At 40.3% G+C, this 22146-nt stretch overlaps 1 protein-coding gene across 1 annotated transcript in view; it reads left to right on the top strand.

The window, feature by feature from the left end:
- Window positions 1-22146, top strand: part of cntn6 (contactin 6) — a gene marked incomplete at both ends in the record, with an annotated part of 65378 nt that overhangs the window by 23030 nt on the left and 20202 nt on the right. Inside the window, 11 exons of the mRNA XM_079510627.1 lie at window positions 2552-2679; window positions 3890-4062; window positions 4643-4760; window positions 5402-5560; window positions 6350-6499; window positions 7349-7419; window positions 7927-8161; window positions 8394-8509; window positions 13131-13311; window positions 13783-13895; window positions 15672-15840. Coding sequence (XP_079366753.1) covers window positions 2552-2679; window positions 3890-4062; window positions 4643-4760; window positions 5402-5560; window positions 6350-6499; window positions 7349-7419; window positions 7927-8161; window positions 8394-8509; window positions 13131-13311; window positions 13783-13895; window positions 15672-15840 — 1613 coding nt within the window. The remainder of the gene's footprint in view (window positions 1-2551; window positions 2680-3889; window positions 4063-4642; window positions 4761-5401; window positions 5561-6349; window positions 6500-7348; window positions 7420-7926; window positions 8162-8393; window positions 8510-13130; window positions 13312-13782; window positions 13896-15671; window positions 15841-22146) is intronic.

Raw genomic sequence — 22146 nt, 5'->3', positions numbered from 1 at the left:
TCATGCTTGTGTGTGTGTGTGTGTGTGTGTGTGTGTGTGTGTGTGTGTGTGTGTGTGTGTGTGTGTGTGTGTGTGTGTGTGTGTGTGTGTGTGTGTGTGTGTGTGACTGTGTGTGTGTGTGTGTGTGTGTGTGTGTGTGTGTGTGTGTGACTGTGTGTGTGTGTGTGTGTGTGTGTGTGTGTGTGTGTGTGTGTGTGTGTGTGTGTGTGTGTGTGTGTGTGTGTGTGTGTGTGTGTGTGTGTGTGTGTGTGGAGGGGGGGGGGGGTTCGTGAAATAGCTTTTGGCTTAGTTGTATAGAGGTCTCGTGATATGTGGTTCAAATGGGTTGATTTGGACGATGACTTCATGATTTTTGGTTTTCTATGTAAAATAAGAACCACCACAGACTTTGGAAGCCTATTTATTTATTAACTTTATCACATGACTCCAGAGATCATGTGTCGTAATTGTGAGTTCCTGACAAAATCTGTAGGAGTAGCATTTCCAGTAGGTGGAAATGGGCGTGACCTACTGTATGTGGGCATTTATTTTTAAATATTGTTTGGATTCTTTAGTCTCTTCGGTCCCGCAGCAGCTTCTCATTATTTTTCCAAAAACAATATTTAAAAATAAATGAAAACAGTAAATTACAAACCACGGCACCCTCACGTATTAGAAGGACAAAATCAATCACCAGAAAAAAGGACGGGTGTTTTTGATGAATCTATCATGGTTAAAATGGAGTTTGAAGTTATAATGGTTTTGTATAGGAAGGGGCAGCTAAAATGAATATCAAATATCTAAATACTGAATCAAGTAACTTAAAAACTGCCTGGGTGTTCACATAAGACTGAGTAGATGATGAAATGACCAAACGTTTTTTTGAAAGTGAAATATCCCTTTAAAATACAAATGAATGAATCAGAAGTGAAAGAGTTGTGTCACTCACAGTTCAATATCCTTATATATTTAACCCCCTTGCAGAATGGGACAAATGTTTTTTAGTGTTAACAGACAGCGTAGCGCCATGACTTGTCATTCTCACCAGTCTCCCCACGCTTTTGGACTGTGTCTCAAATCAATATGTGCTGCCACGTCTCCATAGGCTTTCCGTAACTCACTGGACCTGCCTCAACATGTGAGCGGTGGGATTGATTAGTTATCATATTTTCCAATGGTTGGTCATGGGGAAAAGGAGAAAGAAGTGATTACACAGGCAGTGCGTCTGGACGAGAATAGAAATGCTCGTTGTGGAACGGGATTTGTCCACCAAGCAGATAGTTCTTTACGTTTCTATTTGTTTTGCAGCTCATTGCCCCTCAGGTCATGTTCTCAGTGCGCCTCCATCACTCAGCGTTTGATATTTTTGTCAATAAATCAGTGCAAAGCACCCAGTGTCAGACATGCTCTCTGGGTCTCTGCTCAGGCCGAGTGAATACATATTTATTCTGAGGAGCAGCTAAAGGGAAATTGTTTGATTTCCAAGCTGGCTGCTCATAGCTTGCAGCTTTTGTGTTTGATTTGCCGCAACCAAAGGTCACATGTGAACACATTATCTGCATCATTTATGCATATGTTACATGCTTTCTCACTTGTCTTTTTGAAAATAACATGCCAAAATAAGTCTCCATGTACTGTCTGTTGCTTCTGGAATATAGATTACAGTGCTATCCAGTGAAACGCCTGCTGGTTCTTCCTTGTTTTTCACACTTGAACAAAGCGCTATCTCATTTATTAGTCTCTTTTCTACATTTCCACAGGATGAATCACTTCATAACAGGAAACAGGAGGGAAGAAACAATAACAATGAGGTCAATGTGCGTTACTGTTTTGAGTGCAGCTTTATAGTCATGCACTGTTCCATTAGATTCAACATCTCAATCCCCAAAACCTCCCTCCCTTCCTGGGACCAGAGAGTGTTTTTCAGTGAGATGGTTCTATCTGACTATCTCAGTTTATTACCTTTCAGGGAGGTCTTTTACTGTGTTGATAGTGACTCTGTACTCTAGAATGATGAAGCCACTGGTGAATATTCCATTCACACTCTCTCTACAGCGCACTGTAGTTCTGTCCATACTGTCCATTGTCTACCGCTGTGTATCCAATTAGTGTATCCAATTAATAGAAACATTCATGCTTTTGTACTGTTCAATTCCATGCAAATATGTTGTGCTCAGACAATGATATGTTTTGTGTGCAAATGTGCTCCTATTGAAGATGGTGTCTCTGAAGCACCAATCAAATAAATCAGAGGGGGGAAAAAGTTAAAAAACGAAAAGCTGTGAATGTAATTAATAGCATCCTGCCCGGTTTCTTCAATTAATTAAAGAACAAAGCATACAGTTACTGTAAATCTTCAGTATTCATTTTACACACGTTTTCGAATGTAACCAAATGGACGAATAATAAGGTTCCATGTTGTTCACTTTGTAAGTTTGTACACCCTCAGTGACAGTTAAATTAACACGTACGATTTTACTGTGTCGCTGATTGCTAGTGGCTGTGATATGGAATCATGTAGGCTGTGATATGGAATCATGTAGCATGGTTTCTGTTTTCTCAACCTCTCCAGACAGACGATCATGGATGACGGCACCCTGCGTATCACCAACATCAGTCAGACGGATGCGGGGAGGTACTCATGCGTGGCCAGAAACCAGTTCGGAACGTCCAGTAGCACGGGCTCGCTGGTGGTTAAAGGTACCTTTCTGCCCACAGGTTTTACTACCATTTAAGCAGATGGTTTAAACCTTTGTTAAGGGGGGGAAAAAAATACTAACCCAAGCATGAAATTGATAATAAAATATATAGTCATTTTATGTTCCTGCTGGTTTGACAGAAATATAAGTCATCCATGGTTTTGTCAGCTGTGAGTTATGGTCCAGACTGCAGAGTGTGGGGCCCAACCGTTGGCATCTATATTACTGAGAGAGAAGATCTTTCTTTCTGTCTTTTCTTTCTTTTTTTGCCACCAACATTTTAATTTGAAAAGAGCTGCTTTTGCAATTTTGGATTTGAATATTTAAATAATGGGTGATTATACACACACAGAGAGAGAGAGAGAGAGAGAGAGAGAGAGAGAGAGAGGGGTGTTATTATTCCCATTGAGAGTTGACATGGTGATAGCTGTGTTTAATTATTCATTGTTGGATTTTAGGCAAAACGTTCTCTTCCAGATGGAAGTTAAGTGGAGGTCACTTAATAACACCTTCTCCCACCTTCCATTAGCACTGCAGACAAATTAAGATTTATTATGTTCTCTACTTATCTACTTTTTACATTGACACGGCGCCACAGGCAGCAATAAATAATATGTTGTAACTAATAATGTGCACGAGGTAAGATAAAAACTGTTTATCCCCAAGGGGAATTTCAGGAACATTTTACTTAAACCCCATGTGTATAATGAGTTATAAAAATCCATATTATGCATTACAATCTGCTTACAACACTGTCTAATTACAGTTATACTTATAAGCATGCAAGTACTCATAATGCCTTATATTACAATAATCATAATACATTCTGAAGCATTTCATAATGATTTCATAAGTAGCCTATCATAACACTTCATAATTCCAAGACACTTTTGTCTTTTATCAGAACTTCCCGGTTGCCTATCCTCTTCACTTCTCCTGGGTCTGTTACCCGCAGCGTGCCCAAGGCTTTAGGCCTGTCTTGGGATTATTCTTTCTTGTTGTCCCTGCATTTTCTGTCTAATTTGTTAACTCGTATGAAGTAAGAAGCATATACCCAACACAAGCTATATTGAGTGTATTACACAATGATTAGCTGTGTGTGTGTGTGTGTGTGTGTGTGTGTGTGTGTGTGTGTGTGTGTGTGTGTGTGTGTGTGTGTGTGTGTGTGTGTGTGTGTGTGTGTGTTTGTGTTTGTGTGAATTATATAACAGAGCCAACCAGAATCATAGTTCCTCCTCTGAGTTTGGATGCCACAGTGGGACAAAGCATCGTGTTGCCATGCGAGGTATTCGCTGATTCCTCCCTGGATCCTGTCTTCAAATGGTTCTTTAATGGCAAGCCCATTGATTTCAGCAGGCAGGATCATTTTGAGATGATTGGAGGGGTACGTACAGTTTCTAATACATGGTAATAATTCCCTGGTGTGATGTTGTGGCTTGACATGATCTCGCATGGAGTGAGAAGTGGAGCAGTGGAAGAGTATTGTAAATAATCAGAATTGTGACAAAATAGTGGAAGCCCCTAAACTGGGACATAATATTTGAAGTTGGATTTCTATCTTTAAGCTCATGTGCTATAAAGCTTCTACCCTTCATGCAGTCATGACAGGAGACTAGGCCTTAGGTAAAGCCTGCAGACAGAGATGAAATCTCCCCAGTGTAAAGGTGATCTTGTGAGTAAATCATCTGTCAGCTCTCTCAACAAAGGAGCGCAACCCTGTTTGATTACAGGATTTATGCTTCTCTAGGAGCAGACAAGTCACGCTAAAACCTGTATCATACTGAGCATCATCGCTTTCACCTTTAAACTTCAGTGAGCCATTATTTTGAAACAAAAGGCTCATAGACATTGAGAACATTGTGCTATCTGACTTACAAAGGCCAAAAGTCTCTATAATACCCACTGCAATGCACCAGGGATTCAAAGTAGCTAGTCACCGGTGATGAAATATGTCTTCTCATTAGGGATCTGCTGGTGACCTGATGGTGAGGAACATTCAACTGAAGCATTCTGGAAAGTATGTGTGTATGGTGCACACTGAAGTTGACACCGTCTCAGCAGCAGCAGACCTGATTGTCAGAGGTACAGTATGCTCTTTTGAAGGAAGTAGGGACTTTGCACATTTCTACTTATTGTTTATTGGAAACTCCCTTCAGATGAGAACTGTCTCTGTAGACAGCTGTAGAGTACAGTAGGTTTTTAGCATGTCATGTATGTAAGACTTTTTGGCCACTTAGAAATGGCTGTCAATAGTCAAACTTGCACATTGACAGCAGTAAACTGCTGACATCAGGAATGCCATATACGTGGCAAGCGTCTCGGCTCCAAATACGCTGACGGAGATTCTGTTAGTGCCTGCATGGAGTTCGGACAAAACACTGCGCTGAGTAGCTGTCGGCCAAGTGCACCAGTTAACCACCCTCAAACTAGAGGTCTTGTATGAGGAGGCTTGGCCCTCAGCCTGTGGCCTCATGCCTATGACCGAATCACAGTTGTGCCTCTTGTGATATTGCTTAATTCATTTGACACCTCTCTCTAACAGGCACTGTATTTTCACCAATGATCAGTTGATGCATATTTAGCTGGAGTTATGAAGCGCTAAATGCCTTTTCTTTGGGGCCTGCCATGCGTGAATCTATCTGTAACCTTGATTGATTGCATTTTGCTGTTTCGGCTGCTGCTCTAATGTAAAGCTGAGTGTTGTTGTCTCTGGGGGCTGGCAGGGCCTCCCGGTTCCCCCGAGAGTCTGCATGTGAGTGGAATCACTGACACCACAGTCCGGCTGTCCTGGGGGTCTGGACCTGACAACCACAGCCCTGTCACCATGTACATGCTGCAGGCCAGGACCCCCTTCTCCATAGGGTGGCAAAACGTCCGAACAGGTAGCATACCAATGTCACCTGGCTACTGCAATTTATACTGGTACTTTGTAGACACAGTCATAGTAATATAGTGTAATGTAAGACATTTCACAGCAACACTGTACTGTATGTCTTTAGGGAATTATGTGAAAGTGGCTTTATTGCTACACCTACAGTTTCATGTGTTGTCCTTAAACTGGTGGAAAGATACAATTATTTGTGCTACAAAGAACTTTTCAAATAAATGTAAGTACTCAATGAGAGAGTAGTGTTTGGATACCATCTGACCGGTATATAACCTGTTACCTAGAGTACTGCATTGTTACTGGCCTGTAATAAGGGTTAAAAGACAGTTTGACATATTCTATTACATTATCGGACTTGAAAATGTTCTTTCAGGCCCTGGTTATCCAGGGCCCGCAAACTTTGGAAGTCAGTAGTTTGGATTAAGGCACAATGGAAATGTGGCATTTTCATTTAAATAGAGAGACAGAGAGACTCACGTAACTAAACAAACACATTGTAGAAGTGATTATTATAAGAATATAGAGCTTTATAACAAATTAACAGAGAAATATATCAGCTAAACCCCCATCAAAAGTACTTTGTAGCAACCATGACTGTTTATATTATTATTCACATGTGGGAATGTAATTTGGTTGAAGAAGAGTTGATGATTCTGTTTAGCCAAAAGGTATAGTGGTGTTAGAAAGAAGATTATTTTTTATGTCTATTTGAATGTCACTGCATTCAGTGTTTGTACTATATTGGTTAGTTGAGATATCTGAATTCTAAATTCTTTAATCCTAGTTCCTGATTCTGTGCGTGGAGAGATGTTGCATGCAACTGTGAAAGATTTGAACCCTTGGGTGGACTATGAATTCAGGGTCGTAGCAATCAACAGTGTGGGTGTAGGAGAAGCCAGCATGCCATCGACACAGATCCGAACCAAAGCAGCAGGTAACCCATCAATTCATTGTTTCACTTCTTGCCAACCCCACCAATCACAGTGAGGAAATGTGAGTTTGCAGTCTGCTTTATTTATTTCTCTGTATGACAGCTCTTTTTAATCCTACAATTGTAACTGGTTTTCACACCAGTCCACTGCATGGCTAATGAGGATTTGTCATTGTTAATCAACTCAATGAAGAAGAAATACATTACCCTCATAGTCTGATTGACACAAACAATGTTAATGATTTAGCAAACAGAATAGACAAGACTAGAGTTACTGTAATTTATACATCTGTTTGGATGACAGGTTCCTAAAACCATATTTTCACTGTGCTAGCAATTGTCACAAGTCACGGCTCAAGAGGCATTATATTTTTAAGCATTTACAGTAAGCACTCATACTTACACTGCTGTTTACATCAGTACTGCAAATTCTGCCACTTTGAATGAATGTCTGCATCAAGACGAAGCATAAAAAATACACCATGCACGCCATAAAGCAATGGCATGACAGCGTCTCTTTTTGAACGGGTGAGGCGACCGATTCCATCCTGCTGGTTCAATCAAGAACGGAGCAGGTCCCCTGTGGTGTCTCACACATGGAGACGATATACTGTGCCCGCCTATGAGCAGCAGCATACATGGGTGGTCATGCCACTGTCAGATCATGCATATGTGATTCCCCTGCTAAGTGATTAACCTGGAAACTATAGTGTCATATGGAAATAAGATGCTGTCCATACCTGAGGTAAACTTGGGCAAAGCTGTCTACTTAAAATTCTATCACTTTAGACAGTGTGGAGTTACAACCAAAATGACATGAATTCCCCGCTTTTATTTTCATTGTTTATGTAGTTCCAGAAGTTGCACCCGTAAACGTGAGTGGAGGTGGAGGAAGTAGAGGAGAGCTTGTCATCATATGGGAGGTGAGAGGACCACAGGCATGAAATGGCCTTCATTGTGGCAGACTGTGTTTCACATCTTTTGACATGAATGGGATTTTGTTAGAATCAATTGCAGCAGTGTGGCTTCAATTGAGCAGATTTTTAATTAAAAGCAGAGCTGTAGTGATTTGCAGATTGCTGTTTCCCTTGTGGTGTAAATCATAAAAGATACTGAGCCAATTAATGCCAATTGCGTATACATAAATCAAGAATTACGCATTGAAGGACATTGTAGTATGTAGTTAATTTGAATATTTTATACAAACTTTGCTCAATACAAAACAGTGCCAAATTTGCACTTTTGAATGCCTTGTTTTATAAGGTAAACTTTAGTAAACATGTCAGCTGCATTTCCCATGTGGTAAAGTACACAGAGTAAAATCCACTGTGTTATTTTAACTCAGAGTGTAAAAAGTGACTCATAAGGTCCATCTAGGTAATCTGTGTAACAGAGACGAGGAAGGCCTATCATGTCTCTCACTTCTCTAGCCAATTCCAGAGGAACAGCAAAATGGAGAGGACTTTGGATATGTTGTGGCTCTCCGCCCACTTGGTGCCAGCACCTGGATCCAGACAGTGCTAGCATCGGCCGATGCATCCAGATATACTTACAGGAATGACAGCATATCACCACTGTCCCAGTTCCAAGTGAAAGTCGGAGTCTTCAACAGCATGGGTGAAGGACCTTTTAGCTCTGTGGTCATCGTGTATTCTGCAGAAGAAGGTATACCCACTTACCTGTTACGTAATTCTAATATGCAAATGTACACCTTCTCTATTTTGGTCACCTGGAATTCATAATTCACGGTCTGCCCTGTGTGTGTGTGTGTGTGTGTGTGTGTGTGTGTGTGTGTGTGTGTGTGTGTGTGTGTGTGTGTGTGTGTGTGTGTGTGTGTGTGTGTGTGTGTGTGTGTGTGTGTGTGTGTGTGTGTGTGTGTGTGTGTGTGTGTGTTCAGAGCCATTGGAGGCTCCGTCCAGTATGTGGGTGCGTTCCGTGTCAGCCTCTGAGATCGAAGTGTACTGGGAGCCCATCCCTCCCGGCTCCAGCACTGGGAGGATCATTGGATATGAGGTATGAATAAAGAAATACCTAAAATAATAATAATAATAATAATAATAATAATAATAATAATAATAATAATAATAATAATAATAATAATAATAATAATAATATTCCTACTGGAGGAAAAATAAATCAGACATTAATCTTAAAATGATTGGCACTACAATAAGCTGTCATTCATTACACCATCACAGGTGACTGTGGATGGTGTTTGTGTGAAATGTTTCAACACTGACGAAAGGCTTGTGTTTGAGCAGCAGATTTTTCACAGTTTAATCTGGGGAAACGAAGGGGTTTGTTCACAGCTGCTCCAGTTTCCCACAGAGCCCAGCGCACCAACTTGCCTGAGTGCTGTTCACAGAAACAAAAGGTGTGAACATCATTCACTACAGGATAAACAAACACCTTCCCCAGCTATGGATGTTGAAACTCTAAAGGGAGATAGCATTGGTATTAATACATTGCGTTTGCTCAAAAGGCCTAGAGGAAGGGCAGCGAGGAGATGATTTGAGGTTGATCCAAGAGAAGCAGTGCAGCTGTTCAGTGAAAAAGCAGTATTGGTGCATTCAAATTTGAGATTGTGTAAATTATGAAGACATATTGTACATGTATTGCAGTTGGAGAGAAGGACAAAATCTGTAGTATAGGAAATGTTGTGGGTAGCAATAAGCAATGATTAAATGTGACTAATTGGTCGACTTGTAGCACAGCATGAAGATTTCAGGTTTGCAGTATAACATTTTGGGAAGTAATATGTGTTAGCGAGGATGCCATTGTTATAAAAGAAAAGAAAGCATGCATAGACAACATGATTGATGTTCTACCTCAAACAGGTGAAATGGTTGAAAAAGCGCACGCACGCACACACGCACGCACGCACGCACGCACGCACGCACGCACGCACACACACACACACACACACACAGATTCCGCTGTTCTATCTTCTGTGTACTTTTTCTGCCAAATACTGACTGACTCATTTTTAAAAATGAAACTGTACCAGGTAGACTAGAGAGTATTATCTGGGTCTAGTTTCAAGATGAGTAAATTAACCCATTAACTTCCAGAGTTAAAATATTACATTGTCTATAGCTGCCCTTGCCAGACATTCTGGGCATTTTCACTAACCTTTGAAAAATCATAGAATATTATTCTTCCCAAAGATCCATCCACCAATCACTTTGAAAGAGGCTGTAGAGTCTTGTAGAGTCGGGAAAAGAAATGCAAAAGTTATGGGCAGTTGAAGATGGCTTGTTTTCGCCAAATACCACCATGCATTATCCTAAACCAGCTGAAAATGCCGTCATGATATGATATGTACAGTACAACTTAATACAAATACAGCATATGATGAGGGAAAGCACAGGCGGCACAGACATTTTCAACAATCGTTATTACACAATATGTACACGTACACCAATGATCAGACAGTACTACTCAAATGTCTTAATTTTGTGTTTGGAATGTATATATAGCATTGGCATTCAGCTGCTGAGAGCTTAATTCGTTAAAACATAGCTACACTTGATTTTCGATCTAAAGAAATTTTGTCGATCTCATTTTGTTTTTGATCAATGAGAATTTAGCGAATACTCCAGACAGATTCGTAAGGCAATGTGTGTGATGGCAATGTGTCTGATGTTCCTTTTCATTATGATCTGAAATTGTTCCCTTGCCAGATTGTTTACGCTAATTTTTAATACATTCTTTGAAAAGGGTCATTCCCTTGGTAGGCTAAAGTCATTTTACAAGTCTTTTGAGTACTTAATTATTTTGTACTGATTGCTGAAGAATGAATTTCATATTCTGTGAGGAATTGGATATTGTTAAGAAATCACTGGTCAGTTTCCTGATATGCTTGATATCTTCTGCAATACGTTTGTCAACAATTACAGTGAACACATACATTCACAGAAAACCATTAATTACCTGATATATTTTGTTGACTTATCAGGCCCCAGTGGACTGTTCATTAGCCTGCCTTGTGCCCGACGCTCTCTCTGTTTGTCATGTCGCCTGCTCCCGCACACACGCACGCACACAGTTACGAGATGGAAAAGACTGTGACAGAAAATAAAATTAGAGCCTGATTGATTGACGCCTGTGGCCTGCCAGGCCCCCTGGGCTGCAACCCCTTTGTTTAAAGCCTGTGCTTTAAACTGAGCCTGCCTCAGTGTTCAATTAACTCAGCATATTATGTAACCACATTTGTACACTCTCAGAGTTAAATGAACACATCATTAATATCAAAACAGAACAAAGGAAATGCAGCCTCTTGAAGCATTTTTGATTGAATGCCTTCAATTCCAATTTACACATAGCCTACACGTCTGGATAAAGCTAACTGTATAACATTTCCAGGGCGTAAGAATATCCAGGATGCATGATGGAATACAGATAGTAACCTGATCACTCAAGTCACATTAGGATGTGGTCAAACTAAGATTTGGCCGCATTGCTACTGTAAGTGCAAATGCTATAACATTTCCATCCACATGCATTTACGTCTCTCATTTCCTGATTGTGTCTAGATTTTTAATCAGGTTACTTTTAGCTTGGAAGAACACATCAGATGATTATTACGACAGTAGATCACATTTACTATGAAAACCTGTATCTCTGTGTGTTAGTCACACCTCCATATATGGTCACGCCTCGTGACATCACGCCTCCATATATGGTCATGCCTTGTGACATCATGCCTCCATATGGTCACGCCTCCATATACATGTATGGTCACGTGACATCACGCCTCGTGACACGTCATGCCACCATATATGGTCATCTCCATTATGAAGATCACAACACTGACCTCATCTAACCCTGGATAACCATACAGTGCATGGAGAAGACTGGATCATCACCTAGATCTGCATATATGGAGCTGGCCAGCAACTCTACATCTGAGCTCAAACCCTTAGATCTCCATACTGTATATGGAGCTGACCTGTTTTGACATTCCATATGTTGATCCTGCCCCACCTGTTCTGACATTCCATATGTTGATCCCTCCCCACCCGTCCTACCTGTTCTGACATTCCATATGTTGATCTGACCTCATCAAACCCTGTACACTGAAGACACGCTCCATATATGGCCAGTACAGAATTAATTCCATATGTTGATCTGACCCCCCATGCCAAAGTGCCAGCGCTCGCCCAGCAGTCTGCCGCTCTTACTGGTTTACTATGAAAAATAAATAATGATATGCTCAATGCTCGGCCTTCAATTTTAAAAGTCACCTTAGACGACAGGGATAACAATAATTATACAATAATTGGATATGGCGCACCTGTGTCCCTAGCCTTCTTTGACCACCAACAGAGCGTTTTTTTATTAGATAAAGGGATCTCTAACCACATGAACCGAGAGTCCCTATTCTCATTAGGCAAGAATAGCAGACCTACAAGCTCACAGCATGTGAGCGGACCCTGGGAGACACCAGAACATCATCTCTTTGAATTGTGTCCTTCCCTTTGTGATGAAAATAGTTGTAATATGGAGAAAGAAAAACTGATATACCAATGTCTGATAAACACTGATAATCAATGTCTCTTGTTTAAGACATTGAAATTCACCAGACTACTTGATAAGTGAGATGCACACTTTGAAGTGAAAGCGATCGTGCATTCAGTGATAGAGTCTCCCTAATGCCAGCCATTATAGTTGAACACTTAAATCATAGCGTCCTAGCTATTCTGGGAATCTGGATGAACATTTGCGGAAATCATCAGATCTACAACATTCACTAAGATGTGATTCAAATGTTGCACTAACTGCAACAAAAAACTAAGCATGATGATTCACATTTCAACATTCGTGATGCATGTTTACTGCCAATAAAACAATTTCATAGCTGGACTCTTTGGGACTACAAGACACACCTTACACACCATGTCCCCATAATATATTGATCTTGACTAAGCTCACAATACTAGGATGGTTTTTAATGTTTATTTTTTACTACAGGATGGTACCATTTCTACTGCTAGATGCCTCCAAGGGGGCTGTGGGTACACAAGCTCAAACATTTACCTGCCATCATTGGTGGGGATGTCAAATCTGTCACTAGAGGCACAGAATGGGATGTTACTTATCAAGTATAACATCCTGTGAAAAAAGCTTGTTGAAGTGTGTTTGAATGAGTGACTTTCCACTACTCATTCTAGACACAACACAAACAAAAGGTTTATCATGGGATAGTAATGCTCCAGAAAAGCTTTATTCAGTGACACGCCGACACAGACATACAACGTTTCGACCGTGAGGTCTTTAAGTACTCGAGAAAGACCTCATGGTCGAAACGTTGTATGTCCTGCCTGCTGTGTCGCTGAATAAAAGTATATGTTTTACTCTGCAAGTAAACAGAATCTGATGTCTAAAATGGGCAAAGTATCGCTTTAGCGGGACAGTAATTGGGTCATTGAGTTTTGTCTTCCGTTAGTTGGTGCCACATGCCACTAGCCTGACACTATAAGCGTGAAATTTAATTTCGTTTCACTCTATTATTCGCCAGAGCATTTGTTTTTATGGTCGTGGCTAGCGATTCGATGTAGCCAGGCTATGTTGCCACTTAAGTTGTCTAGAAATATAACTGCCACTGTTTTCCTGTTTGTTTGTTTTGGGCCAGGTTCTCTGTTGGGAAGATGGGACTCTAGAGAGTGAAGCAGAAAGAGTCAGGGTCAAGGAAACAGCAGCCCTGCTCTCTGGCCTGAAGGGAAGCACAGCGTATCTCATCTCAGTCAAGGCCCTGAACAGTGCTGGACTGGGACCCTCCACCCCTGTGTTTAACATCACCACCAAAAAACCACGTGAGTCTACAGCTGGTACAGAACACAATCAGAATGCTTTATTATTTACGTTGTACTGTATTCATTTTCATGTACTGTATACTATATGCTATTATATACTATATGCTACTATATGCTACCTGACATCAAGCAAACATTATACCTAAACAAACATTACTCCCACCAACCATTGTTTGAGAAAGATAGAAAGACAACCGCATACATTTGTACTACTACAGTATGCTTCTTTTGAGGTGTTGTGAAGATGACATTCTGCTTTAATCCGATTCCAGAATTTTGACATGACATGTTCTTGCCTAGCTTTTGGATGTATTGAAAGCACGCTAGGAAATGAAATGCACATTTTACAGAAATACAGGGTGATTAAATAAAGACTGATTACTGAAATACCTTAAACATAATGAGATAATGTTGGAATTAATTATCTGTATTTGCTAGTAACATGTGACTGTATAATTACATATCTTGTAGCTCCAAGTCAGCCCCCTGGGAATATTGAGTGGAACTTGACCAACTCCAAGATCTTTCTAAATTGGGAACACGTCAAGGCGATGGAAAATGAGTCTGAGGTGACAGGATACAAGGTGAGAGTTTGTCAGAGTAATAGCTGAAATCTGGAACTGGGGAAACAAATACAGCCTCAGCAGCTGTCACCTCAATAAATGGTTCTCTCATTGCAGTGGAAAGATAGTCTTCAGCACTCCAGTGTCACATTATGGATTGGCCCTGTCTGGCCTTTCAAAATTAAAAGATCTGTTCCAGGTGATAAACTGAATAGCATCGTGCCACAGAGGGAATTCAGCTTCATCCAACCAGCACAACAATGAATCTTATTATTCACTTTGCATATTATGTAAAAGAGAGCAGTATCTTTGATAATGCAATTCACCTTTTTATTTTTTTTACTGTATGATTGCAAATTGCCCAGAGATACATAAACTTGCTCATTTCTGTCAACACGTTTGATAAAGAATCTGGAAAGCCCTTTTGTAAGGTCTACAGTGTGTGTGGAGCAGAACAGTTTAATAATTCAGCGATGGTGCTTCAGTGAATTAAAGAAATATATTTTTTCCTCTATTCTAAGACTTAATTTGCTGCAGTGAATTTTGGCTATTCACTGCCTTATTATTACGGTATGTTTCTTTTGACCTGTTATGAAAGTTAACCCATGATTACATCTGGTATTTTGCACTAAGCTGAAATACTGTACACGAATGCAATACACAAAGGTACTGTACAGTATATAGAGGATGGTACAGTTGGAGGCCATCAATATTGTCCTTTTCTTTTTGCTGAGGTTTGCGTGATCTGCGCAAAAGGACAGTTAACCCATTTTGGGCGGGAACCCCTTTTGGTGTTTTAAACATTGTTATAATTTAGCTATTGAAAAATAGCAGATCTACAAGCTCATAGCGCGCCACCGAGTGGCGCGCTGCGAGCTTGTAGGTCTGCTATTTTTGAAAAATCGTGAAAATATTTATTTCAGAAAACTGGAGGATTTAGAAGGATTTTTTTAAAATTTTGAGGTCAGGCCTAAATGGGTCAAATGATAAGGGACAATATCGGTGGCACCCAACTGTATTTGATTGCACACACTGCTCTACCAATCTAGGTATCTGCCAGCAGCTTGAATCGCTTTTCACTGTAAAATGTTGGTAGCCATGGTTCACATGACGTACTTCACGAGCGTCATGGCTTAACTTCCGCCTGTTTTACGTGATTGCTACATTTACATTGTAAACGTGTACATAAACATTCAGATTCCAAATATAAAGTACTCGCCACATGTGCCACGGGTGTTAGAAATTTGCTGGTACAGCGATTAGCATTGCTGCATCCCACGTTGTTTAATAAAAAGCATTTTTATCAGAGCTGTTTTTTTGCCATTGACTTTCAACTTCGCGCCCCTATCGGTCGGGAGGAGTGTGGCACTCGATGTGTTCGATATAGGCACGCTGACCGCACTGCCAATACAGACTAATAGACGAGCGCGCTCTCGGTGTGCAACTGTGAATTTCCCAAACAAACCCCGTTTGAGAAAAGTAGCCGGGGCGCTCGGATAAAAATGCTTTTTATTAAACAACGCGGGATGCAGCAATGCTAATCGCTGTACCAGCAAATTTCTAACACCCGTGGCACATGTGGCGAGGACTTTATATTTGAAATCGGAATGTTTATATACACGTTTTGACTGTAAATGTAGCGATTGCGTAAAACAGGCTGCAGTTGCACCATGACTGTCATGATAATCATGACAGTCATGTTTCAGGGCTACTGTGTTGGCTTCTTCATTTCTCAGATTTTTAGGATTTTAGAATGATAGCTCTGGGACCCTCGCTCTTTCTCTGTCTCATCCTCAGGTTGTGTACCGTCAGAACTGGTATGGCAGAACTAACGTGCTGGAGACCAATAAGACCAGTGTGGAGCTGCAGATTCCCTCTGGAGAGGACTACCTCATTGAGATTAAAGCGCTCACGGACGGAGGTGATGGCAGCAGCAGCGGTCCCATCCGGATACCAAAGATGTCAAGTAAGAGACAGCATTTCTTATTACAGTGGTTTTCAAAGTGAAAAGAGGGGGAAAAGAATGTCGTGCTATTTAACCAATTGTCGTTATTGTCAATTGTCAAAGACTATTACATAAAAAAACATAATAATATACATTTTTAATCCATTTCTCAATGTGGCCCGCAGCCAGGGTCCAATAGTTTGAGAACCAGTGTCGTAACATGATATAGCTATTTACAAGCAACTTCACATCTGCATGCATACTAGATCTTAATTTTGCTTATTCGATGCTAAAGCTCTATATTGTGAGACCTGGACGGAGACATGTTTTTGACCGTTCTTTCTCTGCGTCATTGCATGACTAGGTTTGTGTGCCATTAGAGCTAATATTAGCCTGCTTTTCTTCTTTTACAGGTCTCAACTCAAAAGGACATGTTCATTCAGATCCAAGAAAGATATTTGTTTTAATGTTTTGTATGTTTTGTTCAATGTTGACTTTATAGATTACAATACCTTGAAATTACAATACCTTAATTTATTTGTAATGCATCCTTATATTTTAAAAGTTGCTTCTACATTTCAGAATTGTGTAATAAACCATTATTCAGCAATGGGCTGTAACCACAAAATGTACTGTGGAACCATTTGCAACAGCCATATACCGATAAAACTAAAATCACCTTTGATTTCAGCACCAGTATGATGCTCAAGTCTTAATGAAGGTTATTATTAGCTTTAGTTCGAGCCCACTTACTTTTGATTATTATGAATGCATAAGTCACTGGAGCATTTTTTGGGTTTCCCATCATCATGTTTTAACTGATCTCAACTTTAAACTCAAGTCCAGAACTTTGGTTCTTGACTTGTTATCACTGCTCACAACGGTATAGAAAAGTGAATGCTGCCAGAAAGTCAACGATTTGGTTCTGTTCTTATTCACATTCATTTTACACATAAAGAAACACTTGGGTAATGTCTTGCAACTTGAGGAATGAGTTTGCAGCTTTATGGACAAGGGTCCAAAATTAAAAGCTGATGAGGAAAACTGCTCTAGACTAGAGACAAAGGTGCCTTGCCTTATAGGCTACTGTTCTGTCACCCAGTCTGAAAAGCATTATTGATTGTAGATTTAATTTGCAAAAGGGCAGTTTTTTTTATTGAAGTACAATGTTATTTAGACATACTTGTGTCATACTTATGTAAAAATATTGTTTCTTTACATTCTAATATAAGTGTAACAAGGAGATCATTTGCCACCACACTGTACAGATAAAGTAGGTGAAGGCAGGAGGTGCATTAGATACCAAGCAAGTGTAGGGAGGGGGGGGAGAGAGAGAGAGAGTTTCTTACACTAGTCAATTAGGTTTGTTGATTTTGTTGTGCTACGACCATGGACATAGGCTAATAGTTAATACATTATAGTACAGATATGTCCACAGAGCCCTACTTCCATTGCCACCTACTCTACTGATGACACTACTGATGACGTACTGTACTGCTATGGATATTGGATACCATTCAATTATATACGTCAGCATCAAACAAATGTGTCACAAATGCATCACAGAGCCCTCATTAATTGATTTATGTATTTCCTCTTCCCTGTTTAATACGGAAGTACAGTGATGCTACGTATGGATCATGTTCATTCTATATATTTTTTATTTCAATGGGCATGCCTTAGCAGCTTTAAAACCTAAACATAGGTTTACGTTTTTCAAACGCAAGATATTTCTCATTACCTTACGCTTAAACACACTCTCAATGTGCTATTTGAGATGAGGGTGAGACAGATATGAGAGTCATACAAGCAAAGCAAAAAACATTTGGTCTGTCATCATTAATAAAAGGGCAATGGCACATCAAAACAGACAAATTAAGAGGACAAAGGAGAAGCACTTGTTATTGAGGTCTGAATCGATGGAACTACCCTCTGCAAAGGACTCTACACAAATCTGTCATCATGAAATGAGTAATGCTCTTAGCATCCTGTTTGAAGAGGTTCAATCAATTTCTTCATCCTTTAAATCAGGCTGTCAAGTGGACACATGAATGTTGTTAGTCAGTGTCCAAAAGCACACTCCTACACAGAAAAATACACCCTTTAACCTCTTTGATACCACTTTTATTCCTAGGTGTTCAATAAACTATTGAGCTGATGTTTTAACATATTACGCAAATTAAAAAGCCAGTGTGCAAAACAACACACACACACACACACACGCACGCACGCGCGCACGCGCACACACACACACACACACACACACACACACACACACACACACACACACACACACACACACACACACACACACACACACACACACACACACACTATTATTGGTAAATATATTAAGAGTCATTCTAACTTTAAATTGTTTTTTTACAACAACGGCAGTTGCTATATTTCTTTCCTTTCAGCTATTGTCAGCAATGTATGAAGCAGAAACACTGTGATAACAAAAATGGATCAAACATATCCAAGCTACCAGGGATATGTTTACTACCATACTGTATATACAGTTGTAAGTTCTAAGTTGCACCTTTTTATTTCAATATGCTTTATTTCAATATGCTTGTTAATGTCTCAATCATGCTTGTTAATGTCTCAATTAGTTATGTTAACTGTTGATATACAGTATCAGAGATGTTCTTTCATTTAAATGTTTTGATTGTTACTGTAAACAGTGTAAAGAATCATTACGGCTGTGTTCACACTGACAGGCCAGATTTGTGGCGTATCCAGATTGGAATCAGATTGGTTTTATTAATTCTGAACCGTGAAAGAAGCACATGGAAACTAAAGGTCAATATTGTAGCCTACATATTCCTTCCGATGTCGGAAAAATCTTCCGTTTCAGACAGGCTTTCTGAACTACTTTGGACATAGTAGGGCACACTAGTGTCCGGAAAAACAAGTTATCAGAATGACGTTAAAAAGGAAGTTATCACCTCCCTGACAGTTCGGACTTCAGAAGGAGCATGTATTGCACTTGATTTGAACCATTTTCCCAGGTGGTTTGAAATGCAATTCAAATCTGATTTCTAAAGATGTTGAATCGTGAATTATACTTAGTTGCACACATGTGTATGATAGGCTTACACAAATATAATCTGATCAGTCAATCAGTCAGTCTTAGAGATCAGATTTGAGAAACAAATGGTTCCATGGTTCTTTCTCCAGTAACAGTTGACCATTTATTTAAATTTGTGTAACCTTTTTTTCCACATTTTCAATTTTGTGATGAGAATTTCAGAAAATGTTTGTATTGCCCCCCCCCCCCCCTATTGAAAAAATTGTTTGTTTCTTGTTGCTTAGCAAACTTACGTTGCTTTAGAATCTGAATACCGTTGTATTAACATGCAAAATATCTCTATGAGATGATAAGACTCAATAAAAATTCACATTGAAACCCTCCAACTAGTCGTTTTTTTAATCTTTTATCAAATCCCCAGCTTTTGCCATGGCTGTGAGGGTGATAAGCTTGTGGTGATTGGTCTTCCCAAGGGGTTATAAGGCAGCTGATCCTTTTTTATCCTTGTAGCCTAAATGTGACTGTACCTCGTGCTGTTTACATGTCTAATAAAGTATTAAATCAATCAATCAATCAATCAGTGCAGCTAAATTACCATGTCAAACATGGAAACAACTCAGCCACTAAACACGGTTGCTGTGGTAAAATTGTAGCCTGGAAACCGGACGAATCTGCCAGTGCCCTCGGATATTAGTCTGTAAAATCATGTCTGTGGAACCTCTGATTAGCCGATATACAGTAGCTTGTAGATCTGCTATTTTCGGTGAGAGACACTAGCACACAACTGTATGTATAAATCAGGCTTCATAGTTCAGCCAGGCGCAAAGGAACCAAAACACAGTGTGGGGAAACCTTAAATGTTTCACGCCCCAAACCTGACAAACTACAGGAAGAAAGTAGTCTTGCGTGGCCAGACTGTTGACTGACTGTTGACAATTTATTTTCAAATGCTTCCGTTGTATAGTCTGCATGAGCACGGATGAGCGGTTGTGACCCCCCTCCCCGCTTCCGTTTCATCTTTAGTCACGCAAATTTCTCCTAATATAAATCAAAATCATATAAAATTAAGATATATTAAAATATATTTTTATGAACAGAAATGACGAACAGATGCCAGCTTCCGTGTTCGGATTTCGGGAGGTGTAGTTCCGACTCCATAACATTTGGAGATTGTGGAATTGACTATATGCAGGGCTGTGATATCCAACGAGCACTTCCAAACTCAAACACAAAAAGAATCACCTGCAGTGCACGGAATGGAGGAATGGAGTGGATTTTTATGGAACAAACAGATAGAAAGAGGATAATTCAATCTTTTCGTAGGCCTACAGCTGCAATGTTGATGAGTTTCACGTCGTATAACACAATCAGATAGGACTTTTCTCTTTGGATGTATGTGCTGTCAATAGCAAATTGCACCTAGTTACCACCCTGCCATTAACATAATGGCAAGATGCCCGCGGTTATGGTCAATTGTTGTCTGGCTAGGCGAAACTAGGAAGCAACGAAGCAAGCAACACAGGCTTCCCCTAGCACAGGAACTAAACTTTTTCCCTACTGTTCCCACCCTCCCCTCCCAAGAGAGTGTCAAGCCGCAGAACAACACAGTGGCTACCCAGTGGCTACCCAGACCAACCTGTTGAGAACTCTATTTTTCGCCGGCTGCCGGGCGTGGCTGCACTAATAACTTTGGGGCTGGCCCGTCTAGAGTTTGAATCAGTCAAAAGGGAGACATCGAAGAGGAAGGACGGGCGGGGAGGGATCAACATACAGTATGGAATGTCAGAACAGGTCAGCTTCATATAGATGGAGGCGTGATGTCATGAGGCGTGACCATATATGGAGGCGTGATGTCACGAGGCGTGACCATATGGAGGTGTGGCGTGACACACGGAAATGCAGGTTTTCATAGTAAATGCGACCTACAGTCGCAATAACATCATGTACTGTAATATGCTTTCAAACACAGAAACACAGCTTTTTACCTGTGTTGCACTGAATGACATTACGTTTTTAAATACCTTTTAGATAGACTATAGTATAGAGCGTCGCAGTCCCACCCCCTTTCACGAGCCCCAGAAGAGAATTCCCCATTCATTTTCCCCATATTTCAAAAAGTATTTATTTAAAGACGTTTACGGCGTGGACAAAGCCAACTCGGCTCGTGACAAATCATGACAATAAACACAATGTTTTGGGCCGATCAAATAATTATTAGTAAGAAGAAAAACAAAACAAAAGGTGTTGTACCGCCCAGGCGGTGGCGTAACCGTCTGGGCACCCGACTGGCAATCCAGTCGCAGTGTGCCGCGGGTTCGACTCCCGAGCCCGACACGGCCTTTACTGCATGTCTTCCCCCATCTCTCTCCCGTTTCCTGTCAGCCTACTGTCTGTCCCTTCAAAAACCAATAAAAGGCGTAAGCCGCAAAAGAAAAAGAAAAAGTGTTGTACCATGCCTTTTTTTTCTTCTGCGACTGCGACACTATACAGTATAACCCATTTTTAATGTTGGCGTGAGTACTAGCACAATTATACAATGGGTGTTCATTTATGTTCAACTTTGGATGGATTTACCTCTCCTTCTTGTTCAAGGATGGATTTGAACATTTTATTTCATTATTGTATTAGTTACACTGAATGACATTTTGACACTTTAGAGCTGAATAACAGAATCAAATTAATAGTTTGCTATTATAATTCTGGGTCAAAAGAAGTGTATGAGTTAAGTTATTCAGTTTCATACAGTATTTCTATTTTTTGATGGCCTCCGGACAGCAAATGTGCACGCACCCCCTCCACACACACATCCCCCCACTCACACATACTGTACAAACATTCATTTATTTATTTTCTGTATGAGCGTCACAGAACTAGGCTACTGATACAACGGTTGTAGTACCCATAATCTGAAAAGAAGCACCTTGAGCTACTTGGGCCTGTAAAATTGCATAAATAGTCACGGTTTGCTGTTGATAAAGCCAGTCTCCAAACTGAGAGCCGTGGCAGATGCATAATCTTTCAAGTAAATAGGATTATTATGCAGACGTAAAGCATCGTCTTTGCTGAATACAATGCAGGTAGGCTATTTGAAGGGGCGGCTGTCGGTCTCACTTTCAGTCAGTGCAACATTTTGAAGAGTTGGAACCTTTGATGAAAGTTATGTGTGTACACTCAAGTACTCTAAGTTGATATCAGGAGTGAAGATCCGGTCCTGTGCCAATTAAATTCACACTGGATTAGGTAGTTTATCTTTAGCATTAAAGACTGTCTTGAATGATCCAAGGCTAATCATG

Source organism: Electrona antarctica, assembly GCF_951216825.1.
Source record: "Electrona antarctica genome assembly, chromosome: 9".
NCBI classification, from domain to species: domain Eukaryota; kingdom Metazoa; phylum Chordata; class Actinopteri; order Myctophiformes; family Myctophidae; genus Electrona; species Electrona antarctica.
The sequence above is the reverse complement of the archived record's forward strand: the minus strand, read 5'-3'. Positions and strand labels throughout refer to the sequence as shown.